Raw genomic sequence first — 17,026 nt, 5'->3', positions numbered from 1 at the left:
GATTGTTGTCAAAGTAAAGGACTGTTCTTTTTAGAGGCCAGTTGGTCCGTACCACTTCAAGTGCCAAGGGATGCTTATATTTTAATTTTTTGAATGAATTAATGAAATATTTTAATTTCAAGCTAGGTATCATTAATTATATTCTTGTGCTTGTCGGTGCATGTTATATTATACTCCCTCGGTATCAAGAATATAAAATTCAGGTAAAAATAATTAAAATTAGTTAAACTTTTTAATAATATGTTTCAAATTTAAAATTCTTTTTCAAAATGTCCACATTAAATAATTGACGTAAGAGTTATTAATGACAAATTTAACTATTCTATATAATTAGTAGGGGTATAATTGGAATAATGCCATGAATGTACTAAACAATGGTCCAATATTTCTTACATTTAGAGAGGGAGCATATGGTAACACGAATATATCCTACCATTGACTTATCCTTAATTTAAGATAAGGGGGAAAAAAAAGGAACGAATAATCTTAATATCTTGTCTTATCTTAATATATATATATATATATATATATCTGCTGTATATATTATCGAGAGAGAGAGAGAGAGAGAGAGAGAGAGAGAGAGAGAGAGAGAGAGAGACTATTATAATTTGCTCTTAATTATTATGTACGTAGTGTACGTATGAATCCCCTGCTTAGCAATCATGTATAAGTTACATTAATTGTCTTTGCTTGTACGGGTCCTAATTTTTAAGCAATTGGATTTTTATATATAATCCATTATTACAAAGTTAATTATGAGTTTATGGTTGGATTTCCTTGTATTTATTTGTTTGGTCTGTGTTCCCCCACTAAATAATCACGCGTGAGTTATATTTCTCAACCTTCACCATTGCTAATTATTTATAATGGATAAATGAGTAAATTAAATTCTAAACTTTAGTTTCAGTAACATCATATAGACTCTGAACTTATTTATCATGTAAATTATTTTTTTTAATTTTTAAAAATAGTGTAATCTAGTCTTTACTATTAACAAAAATTAATTTTTTTTGTTAGTTGACTATAAATGACTTCATAAATTATAAAAAATAACTTCAAAAATTATAGAGAAGGACAAAAAATTACACTAGAAGTCTCAAAACTTACAAACAATGACTAAAAAAATTACATAAAAAATCCAAAATATTTCATTATTTTTTGTAATTTTTGCAGACGTTTTCTATCAATTTCTACTTAATTAATGATTAAATTTAAATTTTGTTAATAATGAGAACTAAATTACACCATTTTTAAAACTTAAGAAAATAATCTGTACAATAAATAAATTTAGATCTATGGTGTTACCCAACTTAAAATTCAATGTAATTTGCTCATTTACCTAATTATAATCTTAGATAATTAGTTATGATTATAAAGAATTAAATATCCTCCAGGTCTGGTCCCTCTAATAAAAAATTCATTTTTCAAAATGAAAAACAGAAAATGCTGCCTGTTATATTTTTTCATAAGTTGGGTGTATTAGCGTTGGTATAATCGTCTCTATCATGTTTTGAATTAAAATAATGTGTTTATTGTCATGTTATTCATTTGAAATTTAGTGTCGAATTTAATAATTATCATTCAGATGTTATTTATCATGTCAGGTCCATCACTCCATCGTTCGATCATACTAATATTTAGCATTTAAAACATCAAATTATTAAATTTGACACCAAATTCTGGATGAAGACGTGATAAGAAATTGAACAACTAGAAAAGTAAGGAGATAAATTTAGTTGGTTTAAAAATTTAAAAAAAAATCTATAAAAATTTTATAAAATCAGAGATTAAAATTCCACACTAAATCTTATAAAATTATTTTCCCATTTGGGGAAAAAAGAAAGAAAAAAGATTAAGGCCAGATTTAACAGAGTTGGGTCAGGCACGCAACTGCTGACACATTTTGGCATTTGATTATTCTTTGCATTTGATTATCCAGATTTTTTGAAGTTATGGTCAAAGAAAGACAACCTGAAGTTTTCTTCCCAAAACAACATTAATTACATTAAAGTCGCATTTCGTTGCTACGAAAAATGAAATAAAATAGATTGAAAGAATAACATAATGATTAAAATGTGGAGGGAATTTATTTTATATTATTGAGAGTCATGATTCATAAAAGTTTTTAAGGATGTGATGATTTTTATATTTTTAACATATAGTACTGAGTTTTATTATTCTTGTTATGAAGTGAGATGATAATTTAGTTATTTTTCATTATTATTTCTTCTAGCAACTAAATAAGATCAAACGGTGTTCTTTTTAATTGAATTTTGACTTGATTTTTATTCAATTAGTTTGATTTGATATCCATTTATCAACATAACATTTTTATTACCCACGAAACAAGAAATATGATATTTATTATGCTATTTATCAATTATCACTTATCTGAAGAAAATGTGTTTTGACCTCGTCTTAGTTTAAGATTATTTATTGAGATGATATTTACTGATAAAAAGCAAGATAGCAAAAAGTGCCTCAAGGCCTCACCTTCCCTATTTCAAAAAGTGATTTCAAATGAAGAACACGCTTATATAATTTATATATTTATGATAGTATGATACATTTATAACTTGAAAGAAATGAACTTATTGCAAAACACTTGTGAATAAAAATTGAAGAATAACGTCGACTTATATATATATATATATATAAAGTAATTTCCTGACAATAGATTTAATGTGGTCTACCTATCAAATTCTGAGCACATGACATGGCCACTCGTTTAAGGTGTGCACCGACAGGGAACCATTTGTCCATTTCATTATCTCAAAAACCTTAGCGAGAGAAATAGACATGTATTTTTAACATGTTTTTTTTTTTTTTTGGGTCTTTCATCAGTATATAACATCCGTTCAGCCACTTCTTCCACATTAAGAAATTCAATTAGAGTTTGGTAATCTAAATGAATTATAATTTGTCAATAATTTGAATTAATTTCTAAAATTACTCTTAATTTGTCTATCTAATCAATTAATCTCTCACCCTTTCATATTTAGACATCGTAATATAATATGAAAGACAATAAATGATCATTATTGATTGATGTTATAAATAAAGGCATTTAGGGAAAAATATTACTGATTAAAACAATTTGCAGAATACCTCTTTAATAAGGAATTCATGAAAACTTTTTTAAAAATATCTTATAATAAGGATCAGAAATAATATCATTCTTTTTCTAAAATAAACTATCTAGTATCTACATCCACTTGGTCAATTCAAAGATGTCACTTAAAAAAAAAAAATTCAGACAAGGACTATGGTCCTTTGATAAAATTTTATTATAAGACATTTTAAAAAAATTGAAAAATAATAATTAAATCAAACCATGTAATTGAATAGACAAAATTAATTTGATTTGGTTTAATTTTCAGTTTCAGTTTGATGTTGCTCACTTCTCGTAGACATGAACCCACCTATATTCAAATATTCCAAAAATTAATGAAAGTTAAGCTCGCAGGGTGACCAAAAGCATACTCATGGACACAAATTTCCTACTCCTAGCATTGATCACTTTACAAAACATTAAAAGATAATTAATCAAATACCTACTTAACCAGCCTAGGAAAAAACCTACCTAGAACTTGTTTTGCATAAAAATCTTAGGAATTGACAATTAGAAACAAATGGCTAGAATTTCTAGTTACTTTACGTCGTCAATGCAAGCAAAGGTCACAACTCACAAGTTTTTTAATTTTTTTTTTGTAGTATCATATATGTTTTTTAATCTCCATCCCCTTATAATTAAATTCTGGTTCTGCCCTTGAATGCAAGTGCCATAAACGACATTGATCAACTCTTCCTCATATGCACTTCCCCCACTACCCCACCTCCCTTATATCACCATTATTTTCATCATTTATTGTGCTAAAGTACCAAAAAAGTGGAATGAATAGTCTTGAATCTTATAAAGAAAGATTGAAGAATATTAAAGTGAACACTTATAAAAATTGTTATAATGAAATAAAACTTATTGTTATTGTTGTTGTGGTACTATGATAAAATACTTCAGAATTTTCCCCGTTTATTCTCCATCATGCTTTTAAATGCTTAATTCTATATGGCCCTCAAAGTGTACATTAACACATAGAAAATGCAGAAAAGAAAAACGGGCTTGGAACAGGAATATCTACCCAAATTCATATACTTTCCAACTAAGCTTTGGGAGAACACGAGATTAAATAGAACAGATATTTTCAATGAAGATAAACTTACATTGTCATGTATATATCAAGCTAAAATATATTACAGAAGAAAAATCCTCCAAATATATTGAAAAAATAATAATAATAAACAGATTGATTAAAGTTACGGATTGACAGTTCTTGTCAGACATATCCTGACCATATCATTAGAACAAGGAAACTTGACAAGAGAGGAGCAAAGGACCTTCTAACTTTGTGATGCTGTACGCTTGGAGAAAAATTGGCACTTCGAAGGACTGTACACTAGCAGGATAATGTAGCAGCGCTAAGTTTGCTGGTTAGGATGTTTCAAAATTTCTCTGCTAGAAATGACACTTCAAAATTTGAACAGCTCGACCAGTCTGAGGGTGAAAATTTGTCAACGAAGCACTAACAAAATTCTTCCATGCAAACCATAAGCTTAGGCTGCAGCCTAATGTCCCAGCCGAGTGTAAGTTAATGGGACGAATGCCTGCTACCCAAACCAGAGAATTGTTAAGTGTAGTCGCCTGAAACATGGAAACGCTAGGAACATACGGTTGTTTGTTTACCTTTTGTGTAAGATACTGGACATTGAACAAGTCTTTCACAGAAAATTTGTTGGCACTTGAGTCAATCTTTTATGATCTCCTTCAGAGAAAGAACACCATCACGTGGATGTGCTTCTTCCACCCTAACTACTATCTCATCCCCTACCTGAGTTCCAACAGACACCCAAGAAGTTGCTTGAAGTCCAACCTGCAAAAGAGTATGAACTTGTGTATTAAGGACAGTAAAATATTTATGTAGAAATTTTTAGAATTTCATCTTTTGTATATATAATAATTTTGCCAGAATCAGCATCACAGCAAGTAACTCAGCCTATGTTTATAGCTCATTCCAAGCTCGGGGTAAAGGAAAAGAGTTGTATTAGACCCTCAACAACCAACGTAAAACTTTGTTGAATCTCACATGAATATGAACAATAATCACTTCGATAGCAATTCTAGTTCATTGCCTGTAAGCAACATATTGTATGGCTCAAGTGTAGTGACAAAGTGAGTTAAAATCATTGCATCAGTACTAAGATGTGGTGTAAAATAAGCAAGGGCCACCACATTAATCTAGACGAGCATGGCTAAAGAAGTTAGACCATGTGAGCAAAATCAGATTTGGTACTTAAAACGTTGGGACCTTGACTTGTAAATATATGGAGGTGGTAGGAGTTATGATTCATAGAAGAATTAATATCTTGTGCATGCAAGAAGCTAAATGAGTTGGTGAATAAGCTACGGATATTAATGCTTTCAAACTTTGATATACAGGGAAAGCAAGCACATGGAATGGGATGGGTATCGTTGATGAGGAGTGAAAAAAAAACATGGTAGAAGTTAATAGAATTAGAGACAAAATTATTTCCTAAAAAATGATTGTTGGATGCAAGATTGTCAATATTATTAGCACTTACACATCTTAAGTTGGGGCAGAAACGAATCTTAAGGAATTATTTTGGGAAGACTTGAAAGGAATGATTTAAAGCATATCATAAAGTGAAGAAATCTTCATTGGAGAAGACTTTAATGGTCAAGTCTGGAGAAAAGTAGGTAATTATGAAAGGGATATGGTGGTCTTAGATTTGGGAAGCTAAACAATCAAGGACAATCTATTCTTGATTTCTTTTTGATGTGTGATTTTATGATTATCAACATTTGTTTCAAGAAAAGGGATAAACATTTCATCACTTCTAAAAGTAAAGCTTCAAGGTCATAGATTGATTTCCTTTTTATAAGGAACATAAACTGAAGGCTTTGTTAAAATTGTAAGGTGATTCATAAAGATGGCGTAACAACGCAACATAGGGTCCTTATCCTTAAACATTAAGGATAAAACTCAAGAATGTAGATAAGTGGTAAACCTAATGATTAGGTAGTTGCAGTTGAAAGGTGAGAAGCGTAAAATTTTCAAATAGAATTTTTTGGCAGCAAAAATTGAGTTTCTCAAGGAAGTGTTAGCATCTTGTGGAAGGATATGGCAAAGAGCGTAAAAAAGTTTTGAGAGAATCAAAAGGTTTTAGTTCGAAAGTTAAGGAGTCTTAGTGGTGGAATAAGAATATATAGGAAAAAGTCAAACATAAGAATTAGTGTGTTAAAACCACCCATTTGTGCAATAATATTGAAAATTGAGAAAGGTATCATATGGTTAAGAAGGAAACTAAAAAAGCTGTGAGTGAAACATGGAAGCTCATTCTAAAACATTTGAAGAGTTTTACAAGGGTCTTGAGACAAATGATAGAAAACAAAAAATTTATAGGATTGCTAAAAGTAAGGAAAGAAAATCAAGAAATCTAGAACAAGTAAGATGCATCAATGATGAAGAAGAAAATGTTTTGGTTACAGAAGGTGATATTAAAGACGGATGGGAGACCTACTTTTACGAATTTTTCAATGATGGAGGGGGCTTGTCTAGTAGTTTGGAAGATTTAGTAACTCACGAAGAATAATAGAATGTCATTCTATCAAAGAATATGTGGTAGTGAGGTAAATGAAACTCTCAAAAAATGACAAATAGTAAAGCCAATGGACCAGATTGTATTCCCATTGAAGTGTGAAAATATTTAGGTGAAGAGGGAATATAATGGTTAACTAAGTTATTTAATGAGATCTCATGATCCAAAAAAAAGCTTGACAAATAAAGAAGCACCTTAGTTCCTATTTACAAAAATAAAAGGGATATTTAAAATTGTGTAAACTACAGAGGAATTAAATTTATGAGTCATACAATGAAATTATAAGTGATTAAGCAAAGGTTGAGAATGAAGAATGATAAAGCTGATAATTAATTTGGCTTCATGTTAGGAAGGATGACTGCAGAAGCGATTTATCTAATAAGGGAATCAATGAAAAATTATTGAAGCAAAGGTAAAAATTTACATATAGTTTTCACTAATTTAGAAAAAACTCATGACCATGTACCTAGAGAAATACTTTGGAAAGCCTTAAAAAATAAAAATCCAGTTTAGCTATGCTAGAGCTATACAAAATATGTATAAGGGGGCAGCAACCAATGTAAAGATCATTTAGTAGTGAAACAAAGAACTTTTCTACAAGAATTGAACTATATCAAAGATCATCTTAAAGTCTTTATTTATTAATCTAGTTCTAGATATTTTGACTGAGCATATTCCAAAAAAAAAAATTCCCAAATGCATGCTTTTTATGAACGATATAGTTTTTATTGCAAAGACAAGAGAAGAGAATAAGTCAAAGGGTTTCTGTTTGAGTAAGAATAAAACAAAATATTTACATTATAATTTTGACAAGTCGGTCAGTAATAATTTGAAAATGAGATTGACAAATCAAATTATACCTCAATGGCAAAGTTTAGATATTTGGGAACAATTATTCAACATGATAAGGAAATTTATGGGGACGTTGCCCAAGAAATACAAGTTGGGTGGTTTTATTGGAGAAAGGCTAAAGGAATTATTTGTGATTGAAAGGTACCTAATAAACTTAAAAGGAAGTTTTATCGAATTACTATAAGACCAGCTATGTTATATAGTAATGAATGCAAAACTTTAAAAGGATAGCAAGAGCATAAAGTAGGAGATGAGAATGATGAGATAGATGAGTAAGTATACACGTAAAGATAAAATTCGAAATAAACACATATGAGAAAAAGTAGACATGACATCTATTGAGGGGAAATGGTAAAAAATTGTTTGAAATAATCTGGACATGTATAGAGAAGGCTGCGGGAGGCACCAGTAAAGAAAGTGGAATGGATAATCTTGATCCCTGTAAAAAAAGGTTAGAGAAAGGCTAAAGAGAAGAGACTTCTTAGTTAACAATATTCTTAAAAGTTTGGTAAATGATAAAGTACAATGGTATCGTGCAACCCATAAAGCCGATCACATGAGATAAGACTTCTTGTAGCATCACAGCAACTGATTTACTTAGTTCCTCATTTGTCCAAATGAACTTGTCATACAGGATTACAAAATATGATCAAGCTAAAAGGAAACAACCCAAATTTTCAACATATGAGATAATTTCATATTCAGTCTTTCAATTATAATATCAAGTCCCTAGTCAACCTAATGATAATAAAAAATTGACTTTCATCAATTGATACGGCCTCTATAAAATCGATCCTATAATAACACTCATGAAATTATGTTTCACCATTGACAAAAGAAACCAAAATCGAATTACGCAAACTTGCAGCTAATATTAGTCAGCTAGCACATGATTGTTTCATGTGGCGCCATCAGTTGCTACTAGGACAATTAATGCATAATATGAAGTTTGGACCATCAAAAAGAAAATGTAATGCGATCACGAACTGCTTACCTCAACCAATAACAAAGCTGCGATTCGATCTTTCACAAATTTAAGGATCAGCGCATGATATCTTTTCTCTTTTGGTTGTCTTCGTAAATATTCTAACGTCCAATATCGTAGACTACTGCTGCAAAGCTTCCTCACTGTTCTAACTCTGTCATTTACAACTGCCGCTATCCCTTCAAGCTGACCAGCCGAAAAAGGGGGAGGCGCACCCCGTATAAATGCCTTCACCTGAAGGAAGCAAACAAACCACACACCCACACACAGCCAAAAAAGGATGTTAAAAAGACCTTTTTAGGAAAATACCAGCAGGCAGTATGGCGCCTCAAAATTACTAAATTCATTAACGCTTCAAGTTACATTTACAAGACTCGCATAACATTTCTTTCACCATCAATATATGACTTACTCTAAAGCCATCAATCAAAGAATAATCACTTAGTAAAAGGCGGAAAAACAGATTTAGATGATAAAATTTATAATTGACATGCCATATGAAGGCAAATCTCATGCCGAATAGAAACAAAATGTACATAAAGATCCAAATTGTCAGGCACAGAAATGCCTTTTCTTTTGTAATTGTTATTCTACTTCAACTAGCAAAGGATGAATTTTGTAACCTAATTACATCCAAGATGAGAAATTTATAAGTGAGTGACGGTACAATAAACTATCATTTTGTAAAGTTATTTTCCTTACAAGATAGGCAGGCATTTTACAAGAACTCATGATTTTTATTTTCAGAGGCAGTATGTAATTACATTGGAATTTTTATAAGAAATTTAACACTTTATTTTCCAAGGGTCATTTTTTAATTCACAAATAACTTCTGCACAAATTTTACAAATTATTAAAACTTGGGAGAAAGACCTTTGCTGGTCTCCTCTTAAGTACGGCTGTCATGTTCGGACAAGAGAAAGCTAAGAGATGTAAGAAGTCGAGGATTGACAGCAAAACTCTCAAAATTCATAGATTTTTTTTTTTGGGAGAAAACAAGCAAGTATGCCATCGTCTAGACTTCAAAAGGTTACTCAAAATTAAAAAGATTGCCATATTGCCCTAAGAAGACTACCAAGTTATGGCTTTTGAAGTTTCATCTTCTACCCTTGTGTTTGCTTCATGTTTCCTTGTTTGGACCTACATTGTTTTCATTTTCGCTAGATGTATTTTACAAAATCATATAAAAAATAGTGATCATAAGGCTAAAGGGGTCAAGTGGTCGCACAGATATGATCTTTTAAAATCTCTAATTCCTATATGATGTTTTAAATTTCCTTCCCCCCCCCCCCGGGGGGTGTTGACAGGCTATAAGATAGGCCAGGTACAAAACTCAGCTTGGTATATGCCCTGCCTATGTCTATCCCTACAAAAAATGATTAAAATTTGGCAGATGATAAAATCTTCTAGCAGGCATCTTAATATTTGAAATCTAATCATACACAGAATGATTGAAGGGAAATTACCTGATAATGCGCAATAAGATCCAAATATCTACGTATGGGAGATGTAAACTGAACATAACCAGGAAGTCCTAAAACCCCATGGCGCATTGGCTTCCTGAAATCAATTTCAGCAGCACGCATTACTCTGACCAAGGCAAAGCTCCTAACAGGTCCTTCTGGAAGGTGTGCAAATTCAGACATATCTAAGTCTGACTGGGGCTGTCCCCTATAGGGTAAAGGGATGCCATTCTGGGATCCAATTGTAGCTATGGCTTCACCACAGAGTATCATCATCTCTGAGACTAATCGCATTGCAGGATCAGCTTGGTTTTCAACATAAAGATTTATTGATGGTTCAGAATCCTCTGGATTAGGCACTTTAATGCGAGTTTCTATGGTTGCTGTCTCAACTGCACCCTGAGTGAAGGGAGAGAGAAAGGTTGACATATTTTAAAAAAAAAAAAAAAACTTTGACAAATGAAGCAAATTTTGACACAAGAAGCTTGTTCAATGTTTTAATGGATTGACAACAAAAGCATGTTTGATGTTACCATCACTAAGACAAATTATCAACTAATCTAAACTAACTAGTAAATAGATAACAAGTCATTCCGTAAATTCCTTATTGTCTTGCTTAAATGATCTTGGAGATTGTGTAATGATCATTCTAAAATTTTTTGCTTACATGGTAAAATAATAACGAAATCTTGTGATTCTGGGGCTGAATCAAAGTTCCAAAAAAACTGTAATATTATCACTAAGTTAATTGATAGGTACTATGTTTTATAATTAATTTGGCAGTGTTGGAAGATAAAAAGGCATGAACAGTGAATATTGGTAAGGATACTAAATAGATTTGAGCAGAATGACAGGTATGTTTTCTTTCATAAATTATCCCCTCACTTTTCCTCAGAAAAATAACTTCTAAAGCACACTCCATTTCAACAAGATTTCAAACTGCATCACATGTAACTGGCTTAAGCTAAGAAACAGCTTCTTTTACCAGCAGCAATAGCTAAATGGACTGCAATCGTTGGGCTGAAGACAATGATTTTAATTTAGCACAAAAAACAGGAAAATAAAAAACAACTACCTTGAAACACAAGAGTTTATGGGGAAAAAAAAAGGAAGAAGAAAGAAAAACAAAACTTTGCAAGCTGAACCAACTAAAACCAACCTGCTGGCGTCGCCAATTCAAACGGAGATTTGCAGCCTCAGACAAAATTCTTAGTTCAACCTCCTCCTCAAGGTTCAAATGAAGTAGCTCAGATGCACTTTCATATGTCAGCATGTATGTTGGCTTAATGACTGAGTTGTCCACTGAACATTCTGCAATGCTGTTACAGCCACAAAAGACTTCATTAACCGATCATTTTCCAAACCCCACCCCCTTCAGTATGGGTTTTTTTTTCTTTTTTTTCTTTTGTTTTTTTGGGGGGGGAGGCATGATATACATATAAAAAAACCTTTGGGAGGAAAGAACAAGGACTCCTTCTAAGAAAAAAGGAGAAGAAAAGATAAAGCAGAGCCTTCCACTTCCTAAGCAATCCCCAGGAGGGGGTTAGCAAAATATGTCTGCTGTATATGTTACATGCAACATATTGTGATCTGCAGATCCAGAATAAAGGATGAACTTAAAACTCAATGAAATATTAAAAATGCATCCAACTTTCACAGATTTACAACAGGATGTTGTCTCGTCAACCCCAGTCCTTCAAATAAATAATTTCTTTCAGACAGGTTTCCTTGATTGTGAATGTCATAGTCTACATGTTATCAGGCGATTTATACAAGATGCACCCCACAACCTAAAAATTTACCTGCCATCATTATGCAGCACAATGGATACTGTAACAGCATTACAATGCTCTCCTTGTCTCAAACTCATACCACTCATGGCAAGTTTATCTGGAAACATAGGATATGTGGCAATTGGCAAAAAAACAGAAGTCCCTCTTCTCATAGCCTCCCTACATGACACGAAGCACATGAAAGAATAAAGTTAGCACCCAAGCTTCACTGAAATATCTACTTGAATACCAACCATATACCTGTCTAAAATACTTCCAGGTCGAACATATCTTGTTGGGTCTGCAACATGTATCCAAACTTTAAGGCGACCATCTTGCAACCTTGTTGCACTCAAAGCATCATCAAGCTAAATATTATTGTTGTTGGTTAATAAAATTATAGGCTATCCAAATTTCAATGTCACAAGGGGAAAAAAGGGTCTTTACCTCATCAGCTTCATCAACATCAATAGCATAAACCTTCAAAGCAGTAAAATCCTTCCTGTTAATCTGGAAGCCAGTAACATGAAATAAGCATCTAATTCGAATAGACTTGTAAGACATAACCAAGTAGAAACAACCAAATGAATAAGAAACCCTCAGCATAACTATAAAACCTAATCCTTAAGGCTGTATAGTCTATTTGGTTAGGATCAGGTTCCCCCGCCCTTCTAATTTGACTATCTAATCCAACCACAAGTCAAAGGTTAATTCATCAAAGACAATCCAGTTGTGCATCCTCATATGTTGGCTAGGGTTAGTATGGTTAAACATTTAAAAAATTTCAACATTAGCAATGCCTTGGAATTGAAAGTTTCAGCTGCAAGAATACACAACATCAAAAAGGCAGAACTTAAGGTCACAAATCTGCATGGGACAATCCTACCAAGCAGAATTAACCTTCCGTCTTAGGAAGTAATAACCTTCCAATACATATACCCAATACAATATGCATGATGCCTTACTATTTTCCAAGATAGGGTTAGTGACTAGGAGGTGATTGTATAGCATTTATTAGCCTTTTATTCTCTTGCCTTTTCCCTCCATATATATATTTGGATGTACCTTACTATTCAGATCAATGAGAAATACCCTTTCTCCCAAATCTCGTACAAAGAATGATTTATTTGAATCAACTTTCTACTTCAAGATACATGGGATTCAAGGAACGGGATGAGGGAATATAATGAATATATCTTAAATAGATATTATTATTAAGACTCACTACTACTGGAATAGGATACACCACAATAAGTGAAACTCAGATCACATGGTACCTCCTCTGGTCTTAAAACGTGGGGATATAACATGCTGGGTATTCAACATTACATATAAGTATTATTAGGCAAACAAGACTTACTTCATCTACATCAGATGAGTCTACTAGAAGACTATCAGCAACTGATATAATTTCTTCTGAATGACTGGTAGGAATTCCTAACTTCAACAAATCAAGATTGACATGTACAGGAAAATATCCAATATCTATCAGGAGATTTACAGCTGAAGATGCTGTTTTCGTCAAACCCATTTCCTTAAGAATCTGCTAGCAGAGAAAAAGAAGAGTCATTAGAAGAACAGAACAATCAATACATTTATATAAATAGAAATAAAATCAACAGTTAAAATATGCAAATTTAAAATTCTCTACTGTCATCCCTAATCGAAGTCAGTTGAAAACACCATGTCAGTGTTTCACTTGAAAAGAAGCATCAATTATAAGTCAAATGAAAAACAGCTTAGGTGGTTTGAGTCGGAGTACCATCCCAGCTGTTTTTCTTTGTTCATCATTTTTACATGCATCAATAGCATATGCTTCTAATGACTCAATTCGACTCCAGATTTTCTCTTCACCCATCCATGAAGCTTTGGGAGGTTTATTTTGTAAAGGCATTGATTTTGCCGAGCAAAGCAATTCCACAAAATCCTGTAGTTCTTTTTCAGATGCTTCCTTTGCAGCCTTCCTACGCATAAGCTCCTCAACCTTCCCTTTCAGAATTAAAAAAAAGAGAAAAACAATTATGTTTCTATGTAGACATTCCTATTAAGCTGGTAAATAATGTATATACACACCCTCATACAATCAAGCACATTTCATGGATTTTCAGTTTCACAATTTCATAATCAGCACTTCAAGTGATGAATAAAGCACAGACAAACAAAATAATCTCCTCTAACAAATAACTCTGGAAGCATATTTTCAATGCAAGATTGATCAAAAAATGTTCAGGAAACCTTTGTGCATTTTGATGCTGTGTTACTATTAGTAGTATTTTATCTTTGAGATGAACTTTTACTGCTAATTAATAAAGCAACTAAGTGATTGAAAGTCCTAAATATTATAGAAATTTATTGAGCCATAGTCCTAGTTTACATAAAAATGATAGGTAAACAACTCCCAAAATAATGTAACATTTTTGTGCATTTTGCATAATGAATATTCTTTTTGCCCTATGATGCTAATCAGAACCAGGAAGGAATATATCTACCTGTTCAGTTGGTCGAGGCTTGTAAATGGTAAGAGAGCCCTTGGTCTCCTGCACAGTGAAGTATACTTCATCTTTCGAAAGCAACATATGAGCAGAATAGCTCTCAAGAGGCTCGGCATTGCCAAAAATCATCTGCAGAACAAGCATATAAGTAGTAAGGATCTACAATGCATACTTTGACATCAAGTCCAGAAATCATTCTACCTCAGCCAATTCTTCTGCTGTCACTGACTTGTTCTTTTCCAGAAGCTCAATCCAAGCAAATTCAAGTAGTGATGGATCCTGCATTACATCAGCAGGATACTACTAATTAACTGAAGCAAACAGTTAGAAAAATGATCATCATCTACCATAATAACGTGATAACCCACCAAGTTGTCCTTAGCTTTCTGGAGAAAGCCTCCAATATCAGATTGGTCAAAGTTACTGATACCAGGGACAATGTATGTCACTTGTTGTGGTTTAATTGAAGAAGTGGAACCATTCTACAGCCCGATATAACCAAGGAATAGTTAGGCAAAATAAAAAAAAAAAATGATAATGTTTAGCATTTGAAATATAAGGAGTTCCAACACCTAGCAACCTATACAACATGCCGCATTATGTTGTTTCTACTTGAACCTGATCAGAAACCATCCAGTTCTTCTTGCCATCAGGCCTCTGAGCAACTGCTAGCAATATTTTATCGGAATCCTTCTTGAACTCCAAAAGCAACCCTTTTTGCAATGAACGGCTCACAAGCCTATCTTCAAGAATTTCTTCACCCATCAATCCCCTGCTGTAAAGTCAAAATTTAAATTTAAGATGATGTTTGAAGTGATGGCAGAACAATGAGTCTGATAAATCAGGTTTTTCACGTAAATTTACAAGACTCCCTTTCCGCAAGTTATTTCAAATGTGATTATGAAAAAATGTCAAGACCTTTTTTCCACATGGATTATAAAAATTGTCAAAAATCATTTTTTTAATTAATAGAAATCTTTTAGAGGAAGTTGTTCTAAATAAAAATATTTCCTATGAAATGAACAACAAAGAAAATAAGAGGGAACATTTCCTTACTTTGCGAAACAAGCATTGTTCCTTCCGAATACTGTTTTGAAAGAAATTTTCAGAAATTGATTCATGTTTATCAAGAAATTTTCTATTTTCAGGTTCAATTGCTCATCCAAATGATTTCAGGGTTCATCTTACCACTCACAATACTTAGAGCCATTTACTTTGTGTGTATAACTGTATATATATTGGCCAATTAGAATCCATTTACATTCTTAGAAAACCTATCATCTGTATCCACATTAAGGCTCCTAACCAAAATAATCACTCAGGCCCCAATTATAGCCTCTCCCTCTACACCCAATGTTGAACTGCAAGTTCTATTGGGTAGTTTGTACTCTTGAAACAAATAAGAAATCAGAATCAATTCAAGATGATAGGGATGAACCCCTCTTCTTTCACCAAAGATCCTACATTTCCAAAGTAACTAGAGTTATACACCTATATATATATTGACACTTCAATTTGAGAAATCTAATGTGCACCACAAAGCATGATAAGTCTTGATTAAGATGCATCAACATGTTTTTTGAAGATAAAAAAGGTCGAAAACCTGCTTAAGAATGAACAGCCTACTGAATTTCAAAACTCGAATGATAGTCAACCGACCAAGCCTGATTGTATGTTTTCTACTGGGGCTCTTTTGTTGAAATGTTTAAGAGTCAAAAAAAAATTGGATGCAGAGAAATAAAAAAAGAACTGGGTATATGTACACGGAAGCGTTGGTAGCTCTTTTCCTGCTTCTGCGAATGTCTTTGAGCTCTTCCATGACGCTCTCGACGAGACTTTGGAAGGTACAGCTTCGAACACCACCATAGTTGAAGAAATGAGATTGAAAATGGAACAGGGGTGTACGCCGGGAACTCAGTTCGCGGTAGCAATGAACCTGCAAGTTGCTGAAGTGGCAGAGGCAGCAGCATCTACGAAACGCCGAGAGGGAAGGGGATGAAGAGCAAAAAATAGAGCTGCTATTAACTGCTCTAACTGCCATAGTAGCGTCTGATAGAGGAAAAGTTTAGAGCCTCATGAGTTTTCCAGACCGAATGGTGGATTGGGTTGAGCTTTGAGAAAACAACTGCGATTGCTTCGCAAAGATAATGGCTCCAGAATAAGACGGAAAATTCTGCAATTACCAAAACACCCCAATTTCACCATAACAGGTCTTTCAATGTTAATTCTACAAATTTTGCAAGTATTCTCACGCTTCAGAAACTAATTTCTCAAATTAATGTATGGCGCTGAGCTACTGATAATAATTAAAATTAAAATTAAGAGTATATTATGTTTATGTCATGAACAATGGAATAAAAAAAGGATAATTAAAAAACTAGTTTAAGAATTAATAATAAAAAAAATTAGGATTATGCATGATCACCTCTATCCAATATGCAGTTTAGGTCAGCCCAATGCTCAAGTGTTTGGGCCAAATTTGGCTTAGTGAAAAATTTGCAAATATTTTTTCAAAAAATTTCTTTGAAAAAACAAAACTAACATTATAATCAAAAATAATTTTTTTAATTACAGATAATCAACAACTATGAATTATTTTTTTATAACATTAAGTTAAAAATAAATTTTAAAAGATAGTAAAAAATTATTTAAAAAGATCATAAAAATAATATAATTTATAATAACTATCAACAAAAATTAATATCATAAAATAAATATTACTCACAAAAAAATTTAAAAAATTAGGCCTGCAAGATGGGATTTGACTCTTGCCCCAATTCTCAACCA

General features: G+C 32.5%; 1 protein-coding gene across 3 annotated transcripts; it reads right to left on the bottom strand.

The window, feature by feature from the left end:
* Window positions 1–4,183: 4,183 nt before the first annotated feature.
* On the bottom strand, window positions 4,184–16,368 carry LOC129288360 (ribonuclease II, chloroplastic/mitochondrial). 3 transcript variants are annotated; one of them, XM_054924883.1, is made up of 15 exons: window positions 16,003–16,368; window positions 14,858–15,014; window positions 14,608–14,721; window positions 14,441–14,518; window positions 14,237–14,368; window positions 13,510–13,731; window positions 13,108–13,290; window positions 12,195–12,257; window positions 12,009–12,115; window positions 11,778–11,927; window positions 11,135–11,294; window positions 9,979–10,374; window positions 8,522–8,746; window positions 4,742–4,928; window positions 4,184–4,665 (listed from the first exon to the last, which is right to left on the bottom strand). In XM_054924883.1, exons 1-14 carry the CDS (start codon window positions 16,278–16,280, stop codon window positions 4,803–4,805), a joined length of 2,391 nt encoding a protein of 796 aa, XP_054780858.1. In that variant the 5' UTR covers window positions 16,281–16,368; the 3' UTR covers window positions 4,184–4,665; window positions 4,742–4,802. The 3 variants fall into 3 exon arrangements, with proteins under 3 accessions (XP_054780858.1, XP_054780857.1, XP_054780859.1); XM_054924882.1 differs by having other exon boundaries at window positions 4,184–4,662; XM_054924884.1 differs by having other exon boundaries at window positions 4,184–4,662; window positions 14,858–15,011.
* Window positions 16,369–17,026: the final 658 nt, after the last annotated feature.

The sequence above is a fragment of the Prosopis cineraria genome, unplaced genomic scaffold (assembly GCF_029017545.1).
Source record: "Prosopis cineraria cultivar Desert tree isolate PC_DT_omini unplaced genomic scaffold, ASM2901754v1 PC12, whole genome shotgun sequence".
NCBI classification, from domain to species: domain Eukaryota; kingdom Viridiplantae; phylum Streptophyta; class Magnoliopsida; order Fabales; family Fabaceae; genus Prosopis; species Prosopis cineraria.
The sequence above is the reverse complement of the archived record's forward strand: the minus strand, read 5'-3'. Positions and strand labels throughout refer to the sequence as shown.